This window comes from Podarcis cretensis (genome assembly GCF_951804945.1).
Source record: "Podarcis cretensis genome assembly, chromosome: 3".
In the NCBI taxonomy this organism is placed as follows: Eukaryota; Metazoa; Chordata; class Lepidosauria; order Squamata; family Lacertidae; genus Podarcis; species Podarcis cretensis.
Genome location: NC_137172.1, coordinates 18,061,182 through 18,088,838, shown reverse-complemented (window position 1 = coordinate 18,088,838; position 27,657 = coordinate 18,061,182). Strand labels below are relative to the sequence as shown.

The window sequence follows — 27,657 nt, the reverse complement described above, 5'->3', positions numbered from 1 at the left end:
CTCCTCCCCAGGCACAAAAACAGAAGAAGAGGCAGGTCCTTCTGCTAAGCTGGCCACACCTATGCTGAGCTCCTTACCTGGAGGGAGGGCAGCATTAACATAGGGAAAAGGTTAAGAACTCAGCTGCTCCAGAAGAGCACAGGGAAAGAGCATTTGGCTTGGAAGGGTGAGGACGTGTGCGTGGTGAGTTTTGGAAGGGAAGCGAACCAGAAATATGTCTTCAACAACCACCGGTTCCAGTTTACCCAGCGGCATGAAGGTCCTGGCTACTTTCCCTGATATTCTGGCCATTCCTGAATTTGTAAGTATGATTTTCCGCTGTTAAAAACAGAACCTGGTAGCTAGGACATTCCAGTGCAAACCTAGGAACATTTACTTGGAGGAAAGTCCGGCTGTATCAAACAAGGCATTTCACCCTTGTGTGTCTCGGGATTGTGGCTTCTGCTTTTTAGTGACTTTCTGAGCAAAATTTCAAGATTTTCCCCCCAGGTTTGGTTAGCTCTCCCCCTTGTTCTCTCATTTACTGGAACATTTACTTTTCACTATGATCCCCTTCTTTAAAAACAGCAAATTAGATTGGTTATCAAATATTTTAAAAGGAGAACTGGGCAAGATATTACCCCCCAAACCAGATGTTGATGGGATTTGAGGTGTTTAAATTCTGCTTCTAAATGTTTTGCTTTTTTTCTGTGCACATATATATTTTAATTCTGAGAACATGCTAAGTTATTTGACCTTCAAGGTTATACACTGCCGCACAAATCCGTGCGTGGAAACAGGTGTACCTCGTGCAGGTGTGTGTAGCATTCAAGCAGCTAATTAGTCAGGTGAACTGGTGGCCTATGCAGTAGAGCAAATCTTCAAGGTCTGCTGAGCATGCAGCTTACTGGGAAGGCATGGTGTGTTACTCTCTGGTATGAAGAGAACTGGCAGGTTACTCAGTTACTCTACTTCTCATGTGGATAAACACCCATGGTGCAAATGCAAAGGTTTGGGCAGTGTAGAGCTAGAAAAATGGCAGAGAATTAAGACTGCTTCTGTCCATTGCTATTTTGCAGGCGGGATCCAGTTAATTGCTGGCAAATTCAGAATGCACAATAAAAGGGGATTTGTGCTGTTGCTAAAAAAACCACAGTTTTGTTGCGCAACAATAACAACCATGTTTTGTGGTTAGGAAAGTGCTGGTAAATGCAGATGTTCCAAGTGTTCCGGTTTCGGATTTGATCCTGGGATGTCCCTATTTTCCTTAGGTAAAGGTAAAGGTAAAGGTACCCCTGCCCGTACGGGCCAGTCTTGACAGACTCTGGGGTTGTGCGCCCATCTCACTCAAGAGGCCGGGGGCCAGCGCTGTCCGGAGACACTTCCGGGTCACGTGGCCAGCATGACATCGCTGCTCTGGCGAGCCAGAGCCGCACACGGAAACGCCGTTTACCTTCCCGCTGGTAAGCGGTCCCTATTTATCTACTTGCACCCGGAGGTGCTTCCGAACTGCTAGGTTGGCAGGCGCTGGGACCGAGCAGCGGGAGCGCACCCCGCCGCAGGGATTCGAACCGCCGACCTTTCGATCGGCAAGCCCTAGGCGCTGAGGCTTTAACCCACAGCGCCATTTTCCTTAGGATGTCCCTATTTTCATTGGAGAAGTGTTGGCAGCTATGGAGTTATCCAACCCCTGAGCCGTCTGAAGGCAATCCTGTATAGGGAAGATTTTTTTTAAATGTTTAATGTTTTATTATGTTTTCATATATGTTGGAAGCTTCCCAGAGTGCTGGGGCAACCCAATAAGACGTGTGGGGTATAAATAGTAAAATTTTCATTATGGAATGGGACGTCCCTATTTTGATCGGAGAAATGTTGGAGGGTATGGAAATGCATCGGAAAGTGTGGATTGCTGAGGTGATGTCATATAACCTCCCCACAAACTAATTGGAACAAACGCTCAATAATAATGGATATTGTATCACCTACCTGCAAATTTTGTGCAAGCAAACAAGAATTAATGAATGCTCAAGTTTGGAAGAGACTTAAGTGATAGTGAGGGGTTAAGCAGGAATGGCAACTCATTCAGCTCTTACAGTAGCTAGCTTAATTTACAGTTCAATCCTCTAATATTAGCCTCATTGAGTTCAATGAAGAACATGGCTATTGCAGACTTAGGGGACAATGCTCCCTTTCCAGAACTTTCCATGCCAGAAAAGTGTTTATTGCACTGTCATCTAGCCCTTCTTTCAAGATGCTCAGAGTGGCGTTCTCTCTTTCATTCATCATCACGACAACCCTGTGAGGTAGCTTAGGAGGAGAGTGTGTGATTGGTCAGCCAGTGAGCTTCATGGCTGAGGGAGACTTTAAACCTGAGATTCCAACACATTATCTATTACAGCTGAACAGTTGGGTTCTACTTGGGCCTTGAGCAGTGTGAAACAGGCGGAGATTTTGGCACCAAAGTGGAAAGGTCGCAGCTATTGATTTTTGATCTGTTGTGTTACATGTCTGAGGTACGGGAGCTCAGCTGAATGGGAGCCCCAGGACTGCTTGAAGAGCTCATTACATCTGCCTGTTATTTTACCTAAACATTTGTGCCTCTTATCAAGGCTGCTAATACACTATACCTTTAAAACACATTCAGAGCACTTTCTTTCCCTTCAAGAATTCAGGGTACTGTAGTTGACCACACACACACCCTGAGCTGCAATTCCTGGGGATCCTTAACACACTACAGTGTCCAGAATTCTTTGAGCAGTGTGCTTTAAAGGTAAAGTCTGTACACAGTTCTATGTGCCTACCTCTGTTGCAGCCACCGGATGTGGTTTAAACAATACATGATTGTTTATTCATTATTTGGCACCTTTTCAGCTATAAAAGGTCCATGTATGGTTTGGGGTAGAGCCAAGGTATATGTGTGGAGGTCTAACAATTTGCCCTCATACTGATCCCCCACCGCTGTCCAATTTAAGGCCATTTTAGATATGACAAATAACCACACAGGAATGCTAGTTGTGTGATTATTGTCACGTCTGCTTTGGCCCTTAAAACAAACCCTCCCCCATATAAAATGATAAGAGAGGAAATGAATGAATGGAATCCAACCATCTTACATATGTATATAAAGAAACTAGGCATAACAGATTGCTTGCTACTAAAAGGAAATGGATTTGCATATGTATCTACGTTTTCTTTTACAAGCTGTACTGTATATTGTTTGATATTGTTTATGCTATGATTTCAGAGGTACCGGTAATTTGTATATTGGTTTAAGGAACTAAATTTGTATTTCTTTGAGAAATGGAGGGCATAAGGGCCAACTCCTAGAGGCCTAGGTCCTTTCTGCCCTCCTTGCCAATAAAATATTTGAGGGGACCACACACCCCATAGTGGATGAGCATTGCCTTTCAAATAGTGTGTGTGCTTGTCTTGTGCATGTCTTGTGATCGATTATGGTGGTGAGCCTTACCTGCCCCCCCCCCAAATATTTTATTCAAGTTGCTACCCCTGTCGGAGGGCTCTGTTAAATGTGACCACAGAGAGGTTTAATGGAGGAAGGTAGGTGCTTCACCCAGCAGTTTAGCAAGCTCTGTTAAACCTTGACGCAGGCTTGGCTTTTTGCAGGAGGGGTGGCAGAAATGCTTGGGACAACCTGTTAAGGGGTGGGTGAAGTGTGTAATAGTTGGGGGGGGGAGTTGGGGGGGAAGCGGCAATTGCCAAATGAGTATGTGGGGTTGGTGAGCAGAGGCAGCAAGGGTGGCAAACCCTAGTTAAACATACATTTTTTTAAAGAGAGAAGGTGAACTATGATATCAAAGGTTTTGCATTAATATATCTTAGGAATATGGGACGCAGGTGGCGCTGTGGGTTAAAGCCTCAGCGCCTAGGGCTTGCCGATCGAAAGGTCGGCGGTTCGAATCCCTGCGGCGGGGTGTGCTCCCGCTGCTCGGTCCCAGCGCCTGCCAACCTAGCAGTTCGAAAGCACCTCCGGGTGCAAGTAGATAAATAGGGACCGCTTACCAGCGGGAAGGTAAACGGCGTTTCCGTGTGCGGCTCTGGCTCTGGCTCTGGCTCTGGCCAGAGCAGCCATGTCACGCTGGCCACGTGACCCGGAAGTGTCTCCGGACAGCGCTGGCCCCTGGCCTCTTGAGTGAGATGGGCGCACAACCCCAGAGTCTGTCAAGACTGGCCCGTATGGGCAGGGGTACCTTTACCTTTACCTTTATCTTAGGAATACTGAATGGTTTATATAGCAGGATGTGTGGCATTATTTGCTATCCTTGATAATATTTCTATTATTATTTAAAGTTTGTATGGCCATAAAAAGTAAAATGAAAAGAAAGGGATTCCTCCATTGAACCTGCTGTCAACAGCTGGTGAGACTGAGTTGAATAGATGGAGATCTTTGGTCTAAGCCAAGGGGCTGGAAGATCAGACTTCGGGAGCTCTCTCTGCAGAAGTCCTATGTCACATCTAGTTTGGCTCTAACCACCAAGTCAGCACAGTGTTTAGCCATTCCTTTCATTGGAGGAGTCCCTCACCAGCAGATCCGCTTGGCTACTGCTACAACAGGTTAAACTTTGGGGAAATTCCAGCACCTTTGCCAGGGCTTTTCTCTTGGGTTGCTAAGGGTTGGGATGGGCTAGTGGAATATCTGCTTAATGTTGTCACCTCTGCGGACAGCACCTGGACCTTTAACATCTGGACAGCATGCAGAAATTGGGTTTTTGTGTGTTTTCTGATTGGAAGCTGCCATCTTGGGTGAGCACCTCCCTCTGTTTTTGCACAATTGTCTAAGTGACTTCTGTGTTTGTTTTTCCTTTTTTTTTAAATACAGCCACCCTAACCCTAGCTTTGCACTGCAAGAGTAAAGTAGGGCATTTCTACGCTGCTTTGGGGCGTGATCTTGCTGTCAAATGGACGTGTGCACTCCTTTGCAGAGTCCTCCATTTGTAGGACGACTGGAGGGCAGTCCTCTATTCTGAAGGATTACCCAGCCCTAATCTGATTTAAGGACAGAAACACCTAAAGAAGGAAGCAAACACATTATCTGGACACAGTTTTCCCTACTGTGATGCAATGTATTGTGTTTCTATTTAAATGAGAGCAATTATTTTGAAATTTGCATCTATGCATACAGACCCTCCAAGCATGGGCGTAGCCAGGCCTTTTATAGGGGGAGGGGGCAGAACCTCAGTGAGCTATGTATTTTTTATTGATTTTTATTTATTATGGGGGGCAGCTGTCCATCCCTGCCCCTCCATGTCTACTCCCATGCCTCCAACCTCCCCTATTTTCTAATGCACATTGCCAGCAATCAGCCGAGTGGGTAAGGCCAAACCAGCATTTGATGCAGCCCCAGTGTCTTTTACTTAGAAGGACCAGGATCGCACCCTCTGAGGACTGTACATTTGATTGCTCCACTTTACTTTTGTTACATGTAGGAAGATGGGAAAGGGACCAAGAGGTTACAATGCATTTCTGGAGGGCAAAACAAATCTAGTTATCATCCTGGCAATCCTGTAAATCTATTTTAATGACCTCTTAAATGGTTTTTATGGCTTGAGAGCCCCACACAATAGACAGAGAAAGGAATGCAGAGCTAAAAGCAAACTCAAAACGGGTCTGCCTTTTCTGAGAAAGGGAGATTGGCTGGAGGGAGGAAAGATCTGTGCCAAATGGGTGAAGAGTTTTATGTCTGCCTTAGGTCATGGGGGTGTCCCCCCATGTCTCTATTACATCTTCCTATATAACCTGGGGCCTTCCAGGTGTTGCTGGACTACAACTCCCATGAGTCCTAGCCAGCATGGCCTATATGGCCAGGGATGATGGGAGTTGTAGTCCAACATTGTTTATAGGACCCTAGCTAGTGAACTTGGGAAAGTTCTGAGAACAAAGGTGTCTCTGGAATGTACGAAATGCACAGCAACACCCATCCTGGAGAGAGAGAAAGGGCAAGAGAGACTTTCTGGAGGGTAAGAGCAAAAAGATGACCAATCTGTGTACCTGTTGCAACAGCCCAAAGGTCCCAGCACACCCAGTTCTGTTTCCCTCTCTTAAGCAAACTGATAAAATACAGCGGAGCCCTATTGTGGAGATAGCAAGAACTAAAGCTGGCGCAGGTGTTGCCCACCCAAGGAAAGATTAGGGAATGGGTGCATAAATTTTGCAGCTTAAAATCAACTTCCCACCCAGTTGACACAATAGCAGAGAATCTGATAGGGAGGGGAGATTAAGCAGAGGGTGGTGGCGAGGGAGAGAGGAGAACCCAGTGGCTCCAGAGCTGGAGGGGAGGGGAAAGGAGGATTAATGGCCCGGTTGCTCTGCGTTGTGCAGTGGTTGCCAGAAACCTGTTAAACCAGGCTGCCTGCCAGGGAACAGAGATTCCAGTCGCCCGCCTGCAGCATGTAAAAAGAAGAAGAAAAATATTAGAAAGCAGTTGAAAGGGTTGGGGGGGTTGCCCATCCCTTGCGTAACTGTGAAGCCCTCCCTCAGGGACCTCTGTCTCTGTCCCCGGCCAGCTAACCCAGGAAGGGATATTGGGATTGTGGTGTGCAGCTGAATGAAAAGGGCAGTGTCCAGTGTGAGGCAGCTGTGAAGAAGGCAAATTCCGCGGGAGGGTTCATGAAGGAAAGGTGGCAAAAAATCTAACTTCCAATATCTCAAGGCCTTTATACAAATTTGTGGCGTTTGACCACACTTGGAACGGTATGTTGTACAGTTGTGGTCTCCTCACCTCAGAAAGGATATTGCGGAGCTGGGAAATGGCAACCAAAAATGATCAGGGGTGGGGTGGGGTGGAGCAACTCCCTTATGAGGGAAAGCTACTGCATTTGGATTTTTTTAGTTTAGGGAAAAGGAGACTGAGACAGAATGTGATAAGAGGTGTGTGAGATTATACACGGGCTGATTCTGGACATATCAAAGAAGCGTTTCAGTTAAATGTGTTGTAAACTTTGTATGAAGGAATGCGGGTTGCGCTGTGGGTTAAACCACAGAGCCTAGCGCTTGCTGATCAGAAGGTCGGCGGTTCGAATCCCCGTGACAGGGTGAGCTCCCGTTGCTCGGTCCCTGCTCCTGCCAACCTAGCAATTCAAAAGCACGTCAAAGTGCAAGTAAATAAATAGGTACCGCTCCGGCGGGAAGGTAAACGGCGTTTCTGTGCGCTGCTCTGGTTTGCCAGAAGCGGCTTAGTTATGCTGGCCACATGACCCAGAAGCTGTACGCTGGCTCCCTCGGCCAATAAAGTGAGATGAGTGCCACAACCCCAGAGTCGGCCAAGACTGGACCTAATGGTCACGGGTCCCTTTACCTTTACCTTTAAACTTTTTTTTTTTTAAAAAAATAATATTTATTAAAATTTCAAAGGTTACAGAAAGAAAAAAGTAAAAATACCACATTAAACAAAAACAAAACAACACATCACAATATAAAAAACAGAAAAATAAAATCCATTAAACAAAAACAAAAACACAAAGAAAAATATATCAAATCTCCTCAATACTTATCTTTCATTAGCTTATTTCCTTGACCTCCTCACACCTCCCTTTTTTGTATTCTAGGTCAGTTATCCATTTCAGCAAATCCTTTCCCTCTTTTAAAATTTTAGTCCTGTAAATTATCTTAATATAATGTAACTTTACTTTTCCTCCTTTCACCAATTAACAGTCAGTTATTCCCAAATCCTTTATATCATTCCTCATTCCTGCTAAAATCATATAATTATTCCAACATCCTTCTAACAGTTATTAATTTTACAATGTTTCTGTAAATAGTCTTTAAATTTCTTCCAATCTTCCTCCACTGACTCTTCTCCCTGGTCTCGGATTCTGCCAGTCATTTCCACGAGTTCCATGTAGTCCATCACCTTCATCTGCCATTCTTCCCGGGTGGGTAATTCATGTGTCTTCCAGTACTTTGCAATAAGTATTCTTGCTGCTGTTGTAGCATACATAAAGAAAGTTCTGTCCTTCTTTGGCACCAATTGGCCGACCATGCCCAGGAGAAAGGCCTCTGGTTTCTTCAGAAAGGTATATTTAAATACCTTTTTCATTTCATTATAGATCATCTCCCAGAAAGTCTTAATCCTTGGGCACGTCCACCAGAGGTGAAAGAATGTACCTTCGGTCTCTTTACATTTCCAACATTTATTATCGGGCAAATGATAGATTTTTGCAAGCTTGACTGGTGTCATGTACCACCTGTATATCATTTTCATTATATTCTCTCTTAAGGCATTACATGCCGTGAATTTCATACCTGTGGTCCATAACTGTTCCCAGTCAGCCATCATAATATTATGTCCAACGTCTTGTGCCCATTTAATCATAACAGATTTGTATGAGAAATCAGGTTGGCAAAAACGGAACTCCACAGCACAGTGTTACAATGCATAGACAACACATGCAAAGTGCTTTTTCTTTGCCAATGTAGCTGAGTCCATGGAAAAGCAGGTGGAGGAAGTTTTTTCTCCCTTTCCCATATTGCTAGAACCTGGGGCCATCAAATAAAGATGAATGGTGGGAAATTCACGACAGAGAAAAGGAAGTCGCTCTTCACACAGCAGAAAAGCAAATAATGTGATTTGCCACCAGCTGGGAAGGTTTAAAAAGGGGACTAGACAAATTCGTGGAGGATAAGACTATCTGTGGCTACTAGTCATGAGGAAGCTTTGTTGACTTCACTGGCAGAGACAGCATGGCTCTTAATGCAGGTTGCTGGGAAACCCATATATAAGAGGGCTGTTTTGGGCTTCCATGGTCATCTGACTGGAAACAGTAGGAATCAGGATGCTCATTTATATAGGCTTTTGGTCTGATCCAGCACAGCTCTTCTTAAATTCTCAATCTCTAAATGAGGCTCTGGTTGAACATCTTAATGTGGCCACGTGTGAAGTTATAGGAGAGGGGAGAAGCTCAAGCCTAGTGAGGAAGCACCATTTTCTGGCCTCATAGCTTAGTTGGCATAAAAACAGGGGACAAAATGGCCTCCGGGACAGAGTGGTTGCACCAGAGAATTCACAGAGTAAAACAAAAAGTTTAAGCTTGCAGTAGCTACCTGGTGGCCCTCCAGATTTTGATGGAATTCAATTCTTATTTGAATTTGAATTCAAATTCAATTCTGGCTATTCTCCATGCTTGATCAAGTTGGGATCCAAAAGAGGAGACTGAGAAGAGATATGATAGCCATCTTCAAATATCTCAAGGACAGTCACATGGACGATACAGCAAGCTTTTCTCTCTCTCCTGCTGTTGAGGGCAGGACTCAAACCCATGGCTTCAAATTACAAGAAAGGAGAGTCAGACTAAACATCAGGAAGAACTTTCTGACAGTAACAACTGTTTGACAGTGGAACATTCTTCCTTCAGAGGGTGTGAACTCTCCACCATTGGATGTTTTTATGCAGAGGTTGAATGGCCATCTGTCAGGGATGCTTTAGCTGAGATTCCTTCAATACAGGGGGTTGGATGACCCTTGGGATCCCTTCCAACTGTACAGTTCTATGATTCGATAAACATCTGGAGAACCAAAGGTTCCCTACTCCTCCTGTTCCAGAGACCTCCATCAATGAAGCGACCTTTGTTTCAGAAGAAGCTTCCACTCACTGAATTTTCTCGCAAATCCCCCAAACGTATATAGCATTGCCCAGAAATGTCTTGGGAAGCTCCTGTTCACCTTGCCATATGTCATTCTGTCCTGATTCTACCCTCCTCACTGCACTCATCATGGAATCGTAAAATTCTAGTCCACTGTAATGCAGGAATCTCAATGAAAGCATCCATGTGAGATGGCCATCAAACTCTGCTTAAGAACCTCCAGTGGAGTCCACCACCTTCCAAGGAAGTCCATTCCACTGTTGAACAGTCATACTTCGTGACATCCCAGACACCCATTGAATTAGGAGATTTGGCTGCATGCCTAAGCTGGGGAAGAATGTGCCAGTGTCAAGCAACCTATGCCCATTTCTAAGAGAACTTTGTATGCCTGTGTGAAGCAGCAACTTAGCTAGCCACTTGGGTGCCTGGTGCTGCAAGTGCGTCCTGCAGCTGGGGGTGGGGCAAGCTGCCCATGGGGGCGGGCGAGCCAAGGCAGGGCACGCTACATGGAGCCTCTCCGCCTCCTCCCCCTCAGCTGTAGGGTGGCTGAGGTGGTGAGCAGACGCAAGCCCCACATGAAAAGCAGTGCGGTGGAGATGTAAGGAAAAGGAAAGAACATATTGTCATATGTGGTGGGAATGCAAATGCATTAAAAAAAATTGGGAAATGATATACAATGAATTGAAAAAAAAATGTTTAAAATGAATTTTGTCAAACACCCTGAAGCCTTTTTGTTAGGAATCTCAAATCAAGAGCTACCAAAAGAAAAATGGACATTATTTATGTATGCTACAACAACGGCAAGAATCTTGATTGCACAATACTGGAAGATGGAAGAAATTCCATCAAAGGAACAATGGCAAGAAAAGCTGATGAACTATGCAGAACTGGCTAAGTTAACAGACAAACTACGAGAGGACAAAAAGGACTTCAAAAGAGTCTGGGAACCATTTACAGTTTATTTGCAGAAACAACAGAATGGACTGGATTCACTGGTGGGATTTGAATAAACTATCACAACTTCATTTGAGTAACAGATATTTTAGAGAAATGATAAGGGTTTTTATTTTTGTGTCGGGAGAGCAGGATACAATAAATAAAACTAAATAACTCAGCAGAGGGGGAGTTGAGGGAAGTCCAGAGGAGGGGAAGGAGAATAATTGTAAATAAAATGATGAATGAGATTTGTATCATTAATTGTTCTAAAATTCAATAAATATTCCAAAAAGGAAAAAAAAGAAAAGAAAAAGCAGCATGGAGCTTGCAGGCAGCCTCTTCCTCAGGAGAGACGCATGACTCAGGCACGCTGTGGGCCCCACAGTGTGACACACAGTGCCCCCCGCCTCACCTAGCTACCAGTGGCGTACGAAGGGGGTGCAGTTGATGCGGGAGTTATTCCCCCCCCCCAAAGTGTTGTGAGCCCTTTTTTAAAAAAAAACACACACAGATATTTTTGCCATTTTGTCACCCCCCCCCTCAGTGATGACACCCAGGGCAGCCTGTAGCCCTGCACCCCCCCCCCCTTCCTACGCTTCTGGTCTGACGTATTCATTGCTAGCAAATGAATCAACCTGCCCATGATCTAGCAACATGCCCTGCAGCAGATATTATGCTTGTTTCCCTATAACCCAGAGAGTTGTCCCAGCATTTGACACCAGTCATTCTTGTCATACCACGTCACTCAGAAGTTTCCAAATGCAGCACGTAGCTGGGGGAAAGCAGCCCAGTCCAGTTTGTGTGTTGAGTCAAAGCACAGTGTTGCACAAGAAGAGGTGCTACGGTCACAGGGAAGCTCTAGAATGGGATACAAATTCATACCATAACATGGAGCGTCTGTAACATGAAAGAGCCCTCGGGACCATAAAATACTAAAAAGAATTTATTGTTGCCTAGGCCAGGCTTTGCCAGCCTGCTACCCTCCAGATAGGTTGGCCTGCAGGACCCATCAGCCCCAAGGAGCATGGCCAATGGTAATGGATGATGGGAGCTGTAGTCTAGCAACTTCTGGAGGGCACTAGGTTGGGGAAGGCACTACAGGAAACCTTCAGGTAGAGCATCTGCAGCCACAAAGGCTTATGCTGTAATAAGACTGTCACTCTTAAGGTGCAAAAGGACATGGTGCCCATAATTCATCATCCCTGACCACTGGTCCTGCTAGCCAGGGATGATGGGAGTTGTAGTCCAAAAACAGCTGGAGATCTAAGTTTGGGAAACCCTGATCTAGAAGAACAGCAGCCCTGGGTTCTCCTCTTCTATCATCTTCTAAAACAAGATGTATGGTGTGATCAGGATGTCCTTCTGAAGACTGTTTTCCTGCACACAGAAGCCCAGTGAATCAGGGCAGGGGGATCTGGATGCTCTTACCTAGCTTCCACCAACCTGGTGCCCTCCAGATGTTTCAGACTGGGGCTGATGGGAGTTGTGGTCCAAAACATCTGGAGGGCACCTGGTTGGCAAAGGCTGATCTTAATTATGTACTGTCTTGGAAGGGGCCGATGGGGCTTGTGAGCCTGGGAAGGTAGTCTATCTAGGAGAAGGAAAACTGTGATCCTAAACCTGCCTTGCAGAACATCTTCGAGACAAGAAAAGGCTTTAAGGAGTAATCCCAGCACAAATCCTGAGTGAAGTCCCTAAGGCAGCTGGATGGCGTCTTCTATGCCTCCTTCCGGCAACTCCTGCAGCCAAGCTGGTGCCAAATGTATTGCTCTGCTTTCCTTTAGACCCCATCAGCGAGTCTTGTCATCTGGGCAGCCCAGAACCTCCACACTCACTGCACAGGCTTCCATCCTGGGAAGGGCACCTTTGTGGTTTGACGTCACCCCTGGAGGTACACTCCATTGTCTCTTGAGACCGTCAGACTAATTCCAACAACAAAAGCAACATTGTCTTGGAACCAACAGACATTGCCTTTACCCTTCAGCACCTCACAAAAGGAAGAAAGGAAAAGGAACGTTCTTTGTTATTTCCCCATTTCCACACCAAGGGTTTCCCTGAGTTTCCTCCCTCTCTCTCAGCTGCTGCCCACGGCTGGGGGTGCCTTTCTGCCTGCAGTATTCATTAACTCTGCATTTGCTCTGCCTTGCGCTGGCTTCTCGGGTAATGTGTTGATAAATTGACCATTGCAGATTCCTCCGCAATGGATTTGCATGTGGTTTAAAAATAGCTGCTGCTTGAATGTATTCAGCAATGATTCCTCTCCGGGGGGTGGGAAGGGAACCAACTTCTCTCCCCATCCCTGCTGCCCAGAATTAACTTCTAAAGAGGATCGAACCCTCAGTAATTATGAACTGCATCCTTAACACGCCTCTAAATCATGTGGATGGCATCTCCTCCATGTGTGCAACTGTACGTGTTCCAGGGGCATCTCTACAAATGTTAGGATGCAAGAGGTAGACAACGTGGTGGCTTCCATATATTGGTGGTGGGCTCAACTCCCATGATCCTCAGTCAGCATGGCCAATAGCCAGGGATGATGGAAATTGTAGCCCAGTATTATTGAGGGACGGAGGGGACGTGGGTGGCGCTGTGGGTTAAACCACAGAGCCTAGGACTTGCCGATCAGAAGGTTGGTGGTTCGAATCCCCGCGACAGGGTGAGCTCCCGTTGCTCAGCCCCTGCTCCTGCCAACCTAGCAGTTCGAAAGCACGTCAAAGTGCAAGTAGATAAATAGGTACCGCTCCGGCGGGAAGGTAAACGGCATTTCCATGCGCTGCTCTGGTTTGCCAGAAGCGGCTTAGTCATGCTGGCCAAATGACCCGGAAGCTGTACGCCGGCTCCCTCGGCCAATAAAGCGAGATGAGTGCCGCAACCCCAGAGTCGGTCACGACTGGACCTAATGGTCAGGGGTCCCTTTCTATTGAGGGATGGGTTCATGTTGGCTACCCCGAGGGATAAGGGCCATAGTTCAGTGGCAGAGCATCTGTTTTGCATGCAGATAGTGCTTGGTTCAACCCCCAGTATCTCCACCTAGGTCTAGGAAGTCCCCTGCCTGAAACACTGAAGAGCCACTTCCACTCAGTCAATATAGGCAAGTGTTTCCCAAATTTGGATCTCCAGCTGTTTTCGGACTACAACTCCCATCATCCCTAGCCAGCAGGACCAGTGGCCAGGGATGATGGGAGTTCTAGTCCAAAAACAGCTGGAGACCTAAGTTTGGGAAACACTGGTATGTAGACAATACTGAACTAGATCAGTGGTCTAATTCAGCAAAAGGCAGCTCCTATGCTGTTATAAGGAACACGTGTAAAGTGAAGAGGAGGAGCTCCCGTCTTGATGCCACTCCCCTTCTACATGCATGTTTCAGATGTTCAGTAGTTGCTCCCATTGCTGATGATTCACACGTGAGAGGGAGGTAGCAGTCGTCGGCACCCGTCTGTCTCGAAAGGCAATGGAGTGCGCCTCCAGGGGTAAAGTCAAACTGCTGGAGAATCACAGCGCCTGCTGTGGCTGCAGAGACTAGTGATTCGTATCTGCTGCCTCCTGTGTTGTTTTTGCTGCATTAGCAGCACTGAAATGACCGCATTGGGGTGCAAGCCTGGGCAGTGTGCATGGAGGTCTTAGACTGCCCAGATGACAAGGCTCGCTGATGGGGTCTAAAGGAAAGCAGAGCAACACATTCGGCACCAGCTTGGCTGCAGGAGTTGCCGGAAGGAGGCGTACAAGGCACCACCCAACTACTTCGGCTTTGTGTAGGGTTTACTCCTTAGCCTTTTCTTCTCCATGTTCAGATTTTTCCTTGGGGTTTACTCCCAAAGCCTTTCCGAGAGCCAGTGTGGTGTGGTGGTTAAGAGTGGTAAATTTGTAATCTGGTGAACCGGGTTCTCGTCCCCGCTCTTCCACATGCAGCTGCTGGGTGACCTTGGGCCAGTCACACTTCTTTGAAGTCCCTCAGCCCCACTCATCTCACAGAGTGTTTGTTGTGGGGGAGGAAGGGAAAGGAGAATGTTAGCCGCTTTGAGACTCCTTAGGGTAGTGATAAAGCGGGATATCAAATCCAAACTCTTCTTTTTCTTCTTCTTTCTCATTAATGAGTATACTGTATTTTTCGCTCTATAAGACGCACCAGACCACAAGACACACCTAGTTTTTGGAGGAGGAAAACAATCAAAAAAATATTCTGAATCTCAGAATATTCTGAATCTCAGCAAGAGGGATCGCTGTGCAGTGAAAGCAGGAATCCCTCTTGCTGTTCTGGCTTCTGGGTTAGCTGCGTAGCCTGCATTCGCTCCATAAGATGCACACACACTTCCCCTTACTTTTTAGGAGGGAAAAAGTGAGTCTTATAGAGCAAAAAATACAGTAATTGCAAGGCAGCAGAATTTTAGGTCCAGAGTATTCCTTCTCCTAGACGGACTACATTCCCAGTTATACGAACCCCATCTGCCCCTGAGAGGTAGCAGTAGGCTTTGAGTAGCCCCATACGTTGTAGAGGGCTCCCTCTCTAAAGTTTTTTCTGTACTTCTAAAGTAGAGAGAGAACGTTCCAGTCAGTCTAATGAGGACTAAGCAGTCACAGTGGTCACAGAATGCTGAACCCCTAATAAGGTGAGATGAGACAGTTGCCTCAGGGCAGCAAGCTGCGGGAAGCTGCGTGGGACAACAAGTCTGGCCTCTGTAGGGCTAGTTCCTCCTCCAGCTAGTGTACCCACACCTGTCCAACTATTAAGCCATCTCCCTGGTCAAGAAACTCAGGACCACTTGGGAGCAGAGAGTTCAATAGCCATCGAGGTACATTTTAGTAGCATTGATGAAATATTCTACTGTCATAGAGTCATAGAATCATAGAGTTGGAAGAGACCACAAGGGCATCGAGTCCAACCCCCTGCCAAGCAGGAAACACCATCAGAGCACTCCTGACATATGGTTGTCAAGCCTCTGCTTAAAGACCTCCAAAGAAGGAGACTCCACCACACTCCTTGGCAGCAAATTCCACTGTCGAACAGTTCTCACTGTCAGGAAGTTCTTCCTAATGTTTAGGTGGAATCTTCTTTCTTGTAGTTTGGAACCATTGCTGCTTCTCTGGAGCAGCAGAAAACAATCTTTCTCCCTGTGTTTAAAGCAACTGTGTTGCTTTAAAAAACAACCAACCCTCTTCACCAGGAAAGAAACTTAAAACCTGCATTGCCTGGGGCTGCTGCGCTCTGCCTCACCTGAGAAATGGTGGGCCAGCTTCTGTTTCCATACAAACAAGAAAGCACTTTACATATTTAGTTAGTTTGTCAGCTCTTGAAAACGGTACCTGGGATGGATCTGTGGAGCGGGGTTTAGGACAGGGCCTGGTGCTGTTGGCTGATTGTGAGGGATGGGCAAGTCTTTATCAGTTTTGGTTTCTCTCTGTTTTCCATTTTTCCAGTTAAATAAATTCAGTTCTCCACATTTCCATGTGAGTTTGGTTTATAAATAAATAAATAAATAAATAAATAAATAAATAAATAAATAAATAAGGCATCGCAAAAATCCATCTGAATTTTAGTGCAATTTTCTCCTAATATACACATTTTTGTATGCTATTTTGTATGCAATTTCCGTTAAATATAATGCATTTGTTTGCATTATATTGCACTAATATATGTATTTTTAATGGACACTTTACCCTCCAATATACATTTCTGTACACATTCCATGGTTGGAGAACTGCATTGCAAAATTGTGAAGTGTGAATTTTGAAGGAAGTGAGAATTTGCGTATTGTCTCAGAAAATGTGAATTAAATAGGTTTGCCTATTGAAATTCTCTCTCTCTCCCCCCCCCCCATTGCATAGAAAAATTCAGAGTGATTTTTATTTTAATATGAGCCTATTTAATTGGCACAACATGTGAACTAATATATGAGCCTATTTAATTGAAACAACATGTGAACTAATATATGAGCCTATTTAATTGAAACAACATATGAGCCTATTTAATTGAAACAACATGTGAACTAAGTTCCAACTTCCCTTTGGAATATGTCCCCCTCCGGGTTTTGCAATGCAGTTTGCCAACCATGAGATGTACATGAAGATGCATATCTGGTGAGACTATTGTGCAACATGTAGCATATCAGGGGAAAGTGCTTATAGAAATAGGTATGTTTTTTAATGATAGACTGATGTGGAAATGTTGAGAACTGAAGTTAGGAAAAAGAAGAAACTGGTGCCACCTTTAGACCAATGCTGTGAGGCTGCTGTGCCTGTGACACTATTAAATGAATGAATGGGCAAGGCTTTAGCTCCCTGATACAACATCTGCTGTGTATGCAGAAGGTCTCAGGTTAAATCCTTGGCATCTCCAGGTACGGCTGGGAGAGACCCGTGCCTGGAACTCTGAAGAGCTGCTGTTGTCCGCTCAGACAGCCATGAGTTAGATTAACCAACAGGCACCTTCCTGTGCTCCCGGTTTGCCTTTACAGCCGAAACATTTCTCTTCTCTCCAGTGCACACATCTGCATAAAGAGAGGGGCAAAAACGAAAACAAATTTGCAGTCCATGCTTACTCGCTTTTAAAATGTGTGTTTTGTTTAACTGACAATGAGACACTAGCAAAACAAAAATGAAACTAGGCCAACTTGTTTGTTTGGTCAGTTGGCATGATGAGTTGTTGACAGGCACTTCATCCAGGAGGCTGTTATGATGCTACCAGGTGGTACAGAATGACTAGGGTTGCCATATTTTTTAAAAAAGTGAAAATCTGGACACAAAAGTTGTTCAGCTTTTTTTCCTTTTGCCAGAGTTGATGAGCTATTTGTTTGTTTGTTTGGGGAAAGGAGTAGAGCTTTTTCTTCTTCTTTGGGCCACAGCTGGTGATCTTTTTTGAAAACACTAAAAAAAGAAAATAACATTTTTGAGCTTTTCTTTTTTTAAAAAAAAATAGCGCCGACCCCCCCAATGATACTTCGTCATGGGTTGCCATACATCCGGGTTTCCCAAAACATTTTAACCAGGAAATGAAAATTTCTGGACGCTGCTTTTGACAGCCGAATCCCGGCTATGTCTGGGAAATTCCAGACGTATGGCAGCGCTAGAATGACATTAGCAAGATGGACCTGATTGCTCCTGAAAAAGTATTACAGCCTAAAAGCAGACAGTGGCGGAGATGAGAAAATGGTGAGCTGACAGTAATTTTGTGTCAAAACAAAATAAAAAAATTCCTTCCAGTAGCACCTTAAAGACCAACTAAGTTAGTTCTTGGTATGAGCTTTTGTGTGCATGCACACTTCTTCAGATACATAATTTTGTGTGCATGTGCACATGAAGAAATACACAGGCTTTGTTTCACTTGGAGGTGGGGGTTCAGCCTGTGTCCAGAAGTCCAGATGTTGCTGGACTAGAATTCCCATCACCCTGACCATTGGTCATGCTGGCTGGGACTGAGGGAATTCAAGAATATCTAGACAATCACAGGATATCTGCTCCTAGCAGTAATTCTGGAATGTGGGTATGTGAAAAGGGACTTGTCACCATCAGTACCTTTCTATCCAGTGCTCTTAATATGAAGCACTTTTAAATCAACTGATGCTGCAGTCCTATACACACCTGTCAGAGCTGCCTCTAGGTCCCAGCTCACAGAGGACCAACGCCAGGCTGTCGTTATGTACAAAAGTCTTTATTGAAGTTTAGTTTCCATTTCAAAGCCGCAGCGCGCAGCTCTACGTCTTAAAGCCTAGACTGGCGAAGTCCCGTCTGAGTCTCCGCCCCTTCCACACCAGTTTAAGACCCTCCCTTTCTCCACCTCTTCCTAAGTTCCTTTCTCCTCTGGGCCCTCCTGCCCGCTAGGGTTTCATCCTTTCTGGACCCCTCTGACGCTGACCCCCCTGATTCTTCCCCCTCCTTCCGGCGGGCTTTAGGACCTGGTTCCCTATCCGGGCTACCTTCTGTGCCGCTCGCCTGTACATTTGAACTTGGCGCGCGCGCCCAGCCGGCAACTTTCCTCTTGACCGTTCCCTCGCTCTCCGATGGAGGCGTGGCCAACCCTGCCTCATCTTCTCTCGCTGGTGGTGAATATGTTGACTCTGATACCTGGGACTCCTCCCCCCCACTACGCTCTGGTGGGGAAGCTGGTCCTGATTTCCAACTGCTGCTCTGGGAGTCCCCGCTGGCCCCTTGCTTCTGGGGTGTCCCCCTTGGGACCCCCCTTGCCCTGGCCATAGGCGCCCCCTTCTGAGAATCTTCAGATTCGCTGGAGAGGCTCATGGAATCTCTCGGGCTGCTGTCATCTTTTCCTACGCTACCCTCGGATTGCTCCCCCTCGCTCTCCATCTCCTCCCCTCCCTGCGCTCCCGCTGAGTCCCTGACAACACCTATCTGGGAGTAAGTATACTTTAATTCAGTAGAGCTTACTTCTCAGCAGACATTGTGCTGTAAAGCTCTACCTGCTTGAATAGTCAATTAAAGCCCTGGTTTTTATAGTTTCTGCCCTGCTTAGGAGAGCATCACCCCCCACCCTCCAGTATTTAGGTAACACCAAGTTATTATGCATGGTGTAGAGAAAGTTGGTAGAGATGTATTTTTCTCCCTCTCTCATGGACATCCAACAAAGCTGAATGTTGGGAGATTCAGGATGGACAATCGAAAGTACTTCTTCACACAGCACATAGTTCAGCTTTGGAATTCGGTCCCCAAAGAAGTAGTGATGGTGATTAATGTGGAGTGGGCAGATTCCCGGAGGATAAAGCCATCAAAGGCAATGCTCCACATACATTGTCAGAGGTATTATGCCTCTGAATACCAACTGCTGGGGATCATAACTGGGGAGAGTACTGTTGTGCTCAGGTCGGGCTTCTGGCCACTATGATAACAGGATGCCTGGCTAGATGGGCCATCGGTTCCAGTAGTTGCTGGTGCCCATAGAGACTGGTAGAGCAGAAGACTTAGAACCCAATTGTAGTTGGAGTCAATGACAGTCAGAGCTGGCTGATTCTAGTTTTGACCCTATTGAGTTCTATCGTGGTAACACTGAGAGTAAGGAGAAGGAAACTGATAGGGAGGAATATACTGGGTGTATGTAAGAAGGCAGGCAGGTGGAGGCTGGTTAAGGGCAGAGTTTGGTGAGGCAGTACCCCATTTCCCCTAATGGACCCCCTTCCACTATTTCTTCTTATGTTTTTATAAGCTAACTAGGAAAAGTAAGAACTCCCACGAAACACCTGCCTGAGCCTCATTGTGCACTCTGACAGTATATACTCTCAAATCAAAAAGATCTGAGAGAAGATCGTAGATGTAGCTAGTTTATTTCAGGAAAAATCAAGCAATATTTACATAATTACAAGGCATGGTGTGAAAGGAGGGAACATAGCCAACACAGAGACTGCAAAAAGCAAATTTAAAAAGTCTTACTTTAAGGCTGTTTGATGCATTTTGCTGTTCCCTAAAGAGTCTTACCCAATAGTCTATTTCTGAGTTGTCCCGATGAGAAAGAGAAGAGCTTTCCTGCCCCCAAAGCCAGAGAAGTTCTGGCGGAGGAAGCTAATTCAGTATATTATTTTCTCTAGATTTCTAGAGATTTCCGATGGGCATATGCGTCACAGATAACAAAGAAAGGAACTAAGTTCTACATTCTTTAACAAGGTACTATTAATGTCATCAAAAGCCTGATCTGGGAATATTAGCTTCCCCAGTGTGTTCCAAACAATAGATTTCCTTTAATTTCCAAAACAAAATCCTTAACTCTTAGGTCTTCCCATTGTCTTTGGAATTGCCTGGCCCTGAACTGCTTTAAATTTTCTTCACTCCCAAGAATGTTCCATCTCATCTTCATTCATTTATATCTCAAACTGAAAACATTAACAGAACTATTGTTACTAGAGAATCTGCTAGAATGAATCCTTTATCTTCTATTATCTTTTTTCCTGCTTATACAAATGTGGTAGAAGACTAATTTATATGAGCGAAAGTTCTGCAACTGACAGAAAGATGGCTTAGTTTGAAAACAAAGCAAAAAGCGCAGAGGTAAAAATCATGACCGCAAATCTAGCTTGAGAGGAAAATAAATCTACCACACCTTTTTAACATGTGCTGTTACGAGAGATTGGCAGTGATATATATAGACATCAGGAGTCAGGTGATGCTGAAACAAGAGAGCAAAGGTTTTGGCGGCTAAAATGAATCTTATTTCCTTTCATCTATATTATTGTGCAATATGGGCAAAATTGGGGCCAGACAGGACAGTCACCTTATTACTGGCTCCTGTAAATTTAACAGGAACAAGACATAATATTAGCAGGTGCTAGTGTAGATCTCTAAGTTTCATCTCCCCCTCCCCACATATTCTGCATTTTTTGGTTGCATTTCTTTTGTAAACAATCAAGATGTGCATAAATTTTGTGAAGTAGCATTAAATTGTTAGAGGCAAAGGTTGGCTTCTGGTCGATTTGCCGTAACGTTTTGGGTTGCTGGCTGGCAATGTTCGTTCAGGGCTTCTGTATGTTTGCCAGCTGAGCATGGCAAGGTGAGCAGCATTTGAAAGCTGGGCTGGGCAGCTGTTCCAGGTCCTTTCATGCCAATATGTTTGTGGAAGGAGGGGCAGCTCCTGGCTATGATATTACTGGTCCTCTCCTCCAATGCACACTGGCCGGGGATGTTTGGCACCCCACCCCAGCATTGTGCCTTTAGTTCTAAGAATAGTTACATTTGTACGGAGAGGCGTGGCAATCTCCAGCAGCTGGAGGGATGCCAGGAGCAGAGCGCTGCCTTTTGCCTTACTGGCGCTACTCTCACACTTCCCTCTTGGTACCTCTTACTTATCACCAACACCACTGTCAATGCTAATGGCAATCTCAGTTCTCCGAGTGCTGTTCCTTCAGAAGCCAAAACAGCACCAACCCACTGAGTGGTTAATGCGCATAACAATTGACCGTTGTGCACATTTACCAGCCTATTGGGGATTATGCAGAATGACCAGAGAATATACAAAATTCATTTGATATATGCCTATTTCCCAAGGTCTGTAGGAACAGATGTTTATTTACCAGGAAATGTGCACAGTTCCCTCTTAGTTGTGCACATTTACCAGCCTATTGGGGATTATGCAGAATGACCAGAGAATATACAAAATTCATTTGATATATGCATATTTCCCAAGGGCTGTAGGAAAAGATGTATATTTACCAGGAAATGTGCACAGTTCCCTCTTAATGGAAGGATTAAGTGCACATTCACCATGAGACGTGGTGAAAGTGCACAATGGCTGGTTGCTATGCACAGTAACTGCTCAACTCACACATATGGAGAGGGAGGGAAAGAGAAGGAGGAACAGCCACTCTTGGGTTTGAACATCTATGCACCTAAAAGCATATGGCATTTTGTAAGCACTGAGAACATATTTTAATCTAGAAATTAAAATTCTCTCTCCCGCTCTGCATAGGCATCTTAGTGAGAGTGTGTATACATGCAAATGGACACCAAATACTAGTGTACTAATCTCATTCCATTTCCACCTTTATTGCTGAATATGTTTTGAGTTGCATTTATTCCAGATTATATATAAGATCTTTCTAACAACACTGAAATTTTATTAAAATTTTATTTTATTTTAAATGTTTACAATTTATTTATTCCATTTTTAAACCATCCGTTTAGATACCAGGATGGTTGACAGCATTAAAAAAAACACACCACTATAAAATTACAATATCCATATAATAACAATAACTAAAACAACTGTTAAAATCTCTTTTATTATATATAAGTTTGGACTAGATGACCCTTAGGCCACATTCCAACTTTGAAATTCTATGATTCTATGATATCAATGTATAGATACAGCAGCAGATTTCTCCAATAACCTAAAATTTTACCAGACTACCATTGCCTCTCAAAGGCCTGGATAAAAAACAAGCAATTCACTACGGCAGCCAATTAATCTTTAGCATTCTGCAAACCTGAGCCTTTGGACAGTGATCTATGGCTTTAAAAGGAGGGGCGTTGACAAGAAATATATCTATTTCCTCTGTGAACATGTTGGAGGGGGACTTTAGGGTTGTATTGAGTGCTCCTGGGAAGCGTGGAACTATTGGTGGCAAGCAAACCTCGATTTCTAATAGTAGTAAGCCATTTGTTGATAGGGGCCCAGCAGTACTTATATTGTCAAAGCTGGGAAGCAAAATTGCTGTTGCAAAACTGGTTGGATGCAGAGGAATTGTGGGAAGCACAAGCTGGGGAACCCCCAAGGGAACCCCCAGGGGAAGAAGGTTCAGAGCCAGGGGATTGGTGGTGGGACAACAGTGAGTGGACAGAGGGAAAAGAGGGAGAAGACTGGGAGGAGGAGGTGTCAGAAGCTGAAGAGGTAACAGGGTTTAGTGAGCTGGGAGAGTCTGTGGCAGAGAGCAGTTCAGAAACAAGGGCAGAAACTGAATCAGGAGGGTAGGATGAGGGAGGCAGAGATGAGTCTGGCTGGAGAAGAGGCACAGACATCTCCCTCTTCTGCTGCAACGTGTTCTCCTGCCCCCTGGTCTCCCAGAACCAGGAAAAGCACACTTTCCAAAACAATATGTGAATTGAATCGCAGCCATCCTTCAAAATGTGCACTTCTCTGCATTTTGCGATGGAGTTGTCCAGCCAAGTAATTTGTACAAAAACTGAGGTCTTCCAGAACAGATCTGATTAACCGTTGTAAGGGCTGCTGACTGAACTACTTTTATTACATTTTATTGTAGGTTTTCGGCGGCCTAGTCTGGATCCTGGTGGCTTCCACGAAAGTTTATATTCCAATGAGTCAAGGCTGGGTGATGTTCGTCTCAGTGTTTTGCTTTGTAATTTCAACATTGCTTTTGTTCCTATATATGTGTGGCGCTCATGGAGGGAAGTCAGCTTGGGTTGCTGTGGTAAGTCTCTTTGGAGAAATTAAAATACCAGTATACTCTCCCACCCCCCTAGCCCCAAATACAGTGCTATTTATCCATGCATCAGGTGTCACATCATCTAAATTTTGGTGGGATAAGCAGAGGAAAAGGGTGCCATAAAACTGGAGTTTAAACAAATTACAGTTTCCAGTGTTCAAACACAAAGCAAGAAACTGTGCTTTGTGTAAAAATGGAAGCCAGTGCTTCTAAACTCCTCCCTGCGGCTGTGAAGTGTGTGGGCCAGGGTGTGAGCACTGGGGGGTGCTTCTCATTATATTAGAACCAGCCTTAGAATGCCATGAGAAATACATTTAAACAGAGCCCAAAGTACCCACTCACAGAGGCTACCTGCCAAATCTTAATAGGAGTCGCTGCTCTGGATTTGGCATCCATTTAGTTCTGAGGCATGCCCAGTTCAGAGGCCCTGGCAGATTCTTGTCCAGAAGTGCGTGATCTTTGCATGCTTTTGAAAAGCATGGCACCGACTCTGCTCAGAATACAGCATTCCTCTCCTCCTGGATACAAACTCTCCCTCTAAAGCTGTTAGTCATGGCAGCGTATCCTATAAAACTGCCACTAAACAAAACAAACTTCTCACCAGTGTCAGGTGTTCTCTGGCACAGGGATACGGTGGGGACACCTTCTATTGCGCTGGTCTTAGGGTCTTTGTGTTGTTTTCTTTTCCAGGATGCTTTCTACCAGGTAATTGCTTCTCTCTTCTACCTGAGTGCGTCAGTTGTGCAAGCCTATACTACCTATCTAGTGAAATCTCATCCGGATCATTTTAAATACTACCAAATAGATATTGCAGCAGTGGTGAGTATATGTCCTCGCTTACAATACACACAGACACACTGTATATCTATCTATCTATCTATCTATCTATCTATCTATCTATCTATCTATCATCTATATCTATCATCTATCTATCTATCATCTATCATCTAATCATCTTCTTCCATAAACATGGTTTTAACAATGAGTCCGTCAGTGACTGTGGAGGCCAATTCTGGATCCACACGTCCTTCCACAGTGGGGACATTGGTTTCCGGACGGGAGTTGATCACGGTATGGATTTGCCCAAATGACTTGTGAAAACTGCAGAGGACAAGTGCCTTCTTAAAGAAGAATCACTGCCTTCCCTGGGGCAAAGGATGAATTGCCTCTGCCGTGAAACATGCGTGAAAGCACCTGAAAACAATATATGCTGCCTATATGTTTGTTTCCATTTGCATGCAAGTGTGTGGTGTAGTGGACTAGGACCTGGGAGAACAGGGTTTGAATCCCCACTCAGCCATGAAGCTCACTGGGTGGGCTTGGACCATATAGATTCACAAGTGACATTGAATTAAAGAGCAGCATTGACAAAGTGACCAATCAAAGTAAATGATATAACTCCAGTCTCCCTCAGCCCATCTAGTTGTGTTACAAATCTACAGGAGCCAGGTTGCCCCCCATGATTGGGGGGCTGGCGTGTGTGTGACATCACACATGCCATGGGTCACGTGACATCACACATGTCTTCCAATGCCATGCAAGCCAGACCGGCCTGGCCTAGTGGAAGTCTGCACCAGCCTGCATGGGGTTGGGAGATGCTGTGCAGGCCGGTTAGACCTTGTTTGGTGGTTCGGTCTCCTCTGCCCCCTCAATATTTGGGGGCTGAGCCCCCTAAGAAAGAATATTGAGAGGGCTGATAAAAACCTCTGCCCCCTAGAGTTGGCATGCCTGTACAAATCAAAGTCCCTAGCATCATAGAGCAATAAAAATTCATAGTTGCCAATCTTAAGGCAGTAAACAGGGTCCTCACTTAGTCCTGTTAAGTTGTGGGTGAACATATCAGACGACACAGCGATTCTTCATACAGCTCTTGTTTATTCAGAAGCCAGAACAGAACTGAACTGAAGAGCTCAGTCAGCCTGCTTATATAGAGCTCCAGAATACGTAACTATAGCAACTTTCTAAAACTATCCAATCACTGAACGTCACTTTCGATCCTTCATTTGCATAACTATCTACAGTATCCCCCTGCTGGCCCAGGGTGAGAACTTCAGTACATAACAAGTCCTTTAGCAAAGCTCACAAAGCGAGGCAGATAGCAACCAAAAAGGAAGAAATACCTTTTAAACAACTTTAAAAAACAACACACCTTTGATATCAATCCAAGGGGTTGGACATTTCCAATTCTAACCCGCCCCACTACTGGTCAATTTTACAGTTGTTATGAGGAGACCCACCTAAAACATGGGGCTATGAATCACCATAATCCACCTGAGAGGAGAAACTAGGAGCGACTGGGACCCCAGCTCTTTTAGTGGGATCCGTGACACAGTTCCAGTCTTTGCCAAGACAATTTACTGCCTCGCTCTAGTTTAGGTGGCATGGCTGCTTTTCTGCCGTTCTAATCATAACACCACAGTCCCCAGGAACCTTATGAAAAGTGGCATGAAGGGTCCAAGCCGCTTGTAAAGGAGAGACACAGTCCTGGCACAATGTCATCCATTTTGATCCATCATGGCTGCCCTATCATGCCTGTATAGGGTACCATAAGTGCCGGGTGTGATGCATACGCAGGGCCTAGCAGGGCCCAGGGGAACAAAGGCTGCATACCTGAGGTAGGCCGGGCAAGAGACAAGAGCAAGCACAGCAATACACACAGTAATGTGGGAAAAGATATTACGGAGAGATGCTCAGGATTGCTCATGAACTAGTTTTAGCAAATCAACACACTGAACCCTCTTTGTTTCTCTTCTAGGTTTTTGCCTATGCAGTCACATTGACATATGTGATCCACATGGTGTTCTCGCTGCTGAGATGGAAGTCCTCTTAAATAAATAAACAAATCTTTGAATGTCTTTTTAAATTTGATTTTTGCAGGTGTATTTGGTCAGTTACTCTCTATGTATATCTAAAGGATTGTCTTTCTTTGGAAAATTTGTATACACAACAGTGTACTTTTATTGTATGCCGACAAAAAAATAAACAAATCCTTGTGCATCTCTTTTTAGCTTAACTCCCACCCCACTCCCTCCCCAAGTCTTGTTCAGATAGCTTGTGGAACCGAGGAAACTGGGAATATCTATTAAATATATTTGTATTAAAATGTCTTTTATGTAAATGGAGGTAAGGTTTGTACAATAAAAAGCTTCAAGTAAATTGTCTGCTGTTCTCTTTTTCTAAAAAAAATGTTTTCCCACCTCCTGCATGAGCAGTCTGAGGCGGCCAACTTCATGGGTGACACAGAATTATTTGATGTGAGGGCTCATCCACTTCCGTTTGTCCTAAGATTTTGAGTCATGGGTGTAAGATGTCCATCTGCTTCCCCTGGGAAAACCCACTGTTTACTGCTGAGTTGGAACAAACATCAGTCGGGTTTTCTGCATATTGGTGTTTGTTCCGATTCAGCAGTAAACAGCGGGTTTTCCTAGGGATGAAAAAAGAACCTCTCATACCTTTGACTATAAAACGTGGGGACTGACAGACATGCTGATGAGCCCTGGGATAAACAAAGGCAGATTGCAAAGAGCTCCAAAACTGGGTGAATGGGCAACAAAATGGCAAAAGCCGGTTCGATATAAGTAAGAGGAAAGTGAGGCGCCTTGGGACCAGAAAAGCATGACTTCAAATATATGCTGATGAACGTAAAATGACAGCATGCTGTTCTCAGAGTGGCCAGCTAGATGCCTCTGGGGAGCCCAAAAGTGCAACAGGACGTGTGATTCTCAGCAAGTGGAATCCAGAGGCAAAATGCCTCTGACAGCAGAGGCAGAACCTGGTTGTTGCCAGCCATTGGTAGCCTTATCTTCCATGAAACCATCTAATGCTCTTCTATAGACATCCATAGACTGTTGGGTCTGAGTGGTTGGCGACTAACCAGGGGTCATGGCGCATAGCTCTGCGAAAACATTGACCCAGTATGCGGTGGCTGTGAAAATGATGAATTCCACTCCAGGGACCATTGATCCTGGATGGTGGCTTTTAGGAATCTTTTTGACATCTTTACCCAGGCAAGTGATGTGTTTTTCACTATTGTTGGGTTGCTTTGTGATTTGATCTACCGCCCTTACTAGAATCATAGAGTAGGAAGGGACCCTGAGGATCATCTAGTCCAACCCCTTGCAATACAGGAATATATGCTGCTGTACCATACAGGGATCGAACCGGCAACCTTGGCGTTATCAGCACCACACTCTAACCAATTGAGCTATCCAGGCTGACAACGTTTTACAATATTGTACAGTGCTGGTGATGTACTGTATACTTTGATATTG

General features: G+C 45.0%; 1 protein-coding gene across 1 annotated transcript; it reads left to right on the top strand.

Moving 5' to 3' along the window:
• MAL (mal, T cell differentiation protein (MAL blood group)) lies at positions 1-26,542 on the top strand. The gene is made up of 4 exons (XM_079969086.1): positions 1-301; positions 23,204-23,371; positions 24,077-24,205; positions 26,142-26,542. Exons 1-4 carry the CDS (start codon positions 215-217, stop codon positions 26,214-26,216), a joined length of 459 nt encoding a protein of 152 aa, XP_079825212.1. The 5' UTR covers positions 1-214; the 3' UTR covers positions 26,217-26,542.
• Positions 26,543-27,657: the final 1,115 nt, after the last annotated feature.

Bases quoted from the DNA above. Each gene is read 5' to 3' on its own strand.
- MAL (XM_079969086.1), top strand. From the start codon at position 215: ATGTCTTCAACAACCACCGGTTCCAGTTTACCCAGCGGCATGAAGGTC. The intron at 302-23,203 runs GTAAGTATGATT...ATTTTATTGTAG, and splicing joins TTCTGGCCATTCCTGAATTT to GTTTTCGGCGGCCTAGTCTG. The intron at 23,372-24,076 runs GTAAGTCTCTTT...TTTCTTTTCCAG, and splicing joins AGTCAGCTTGGGTTGCTGTG to GATGCTTTCTACCAGGTAAT.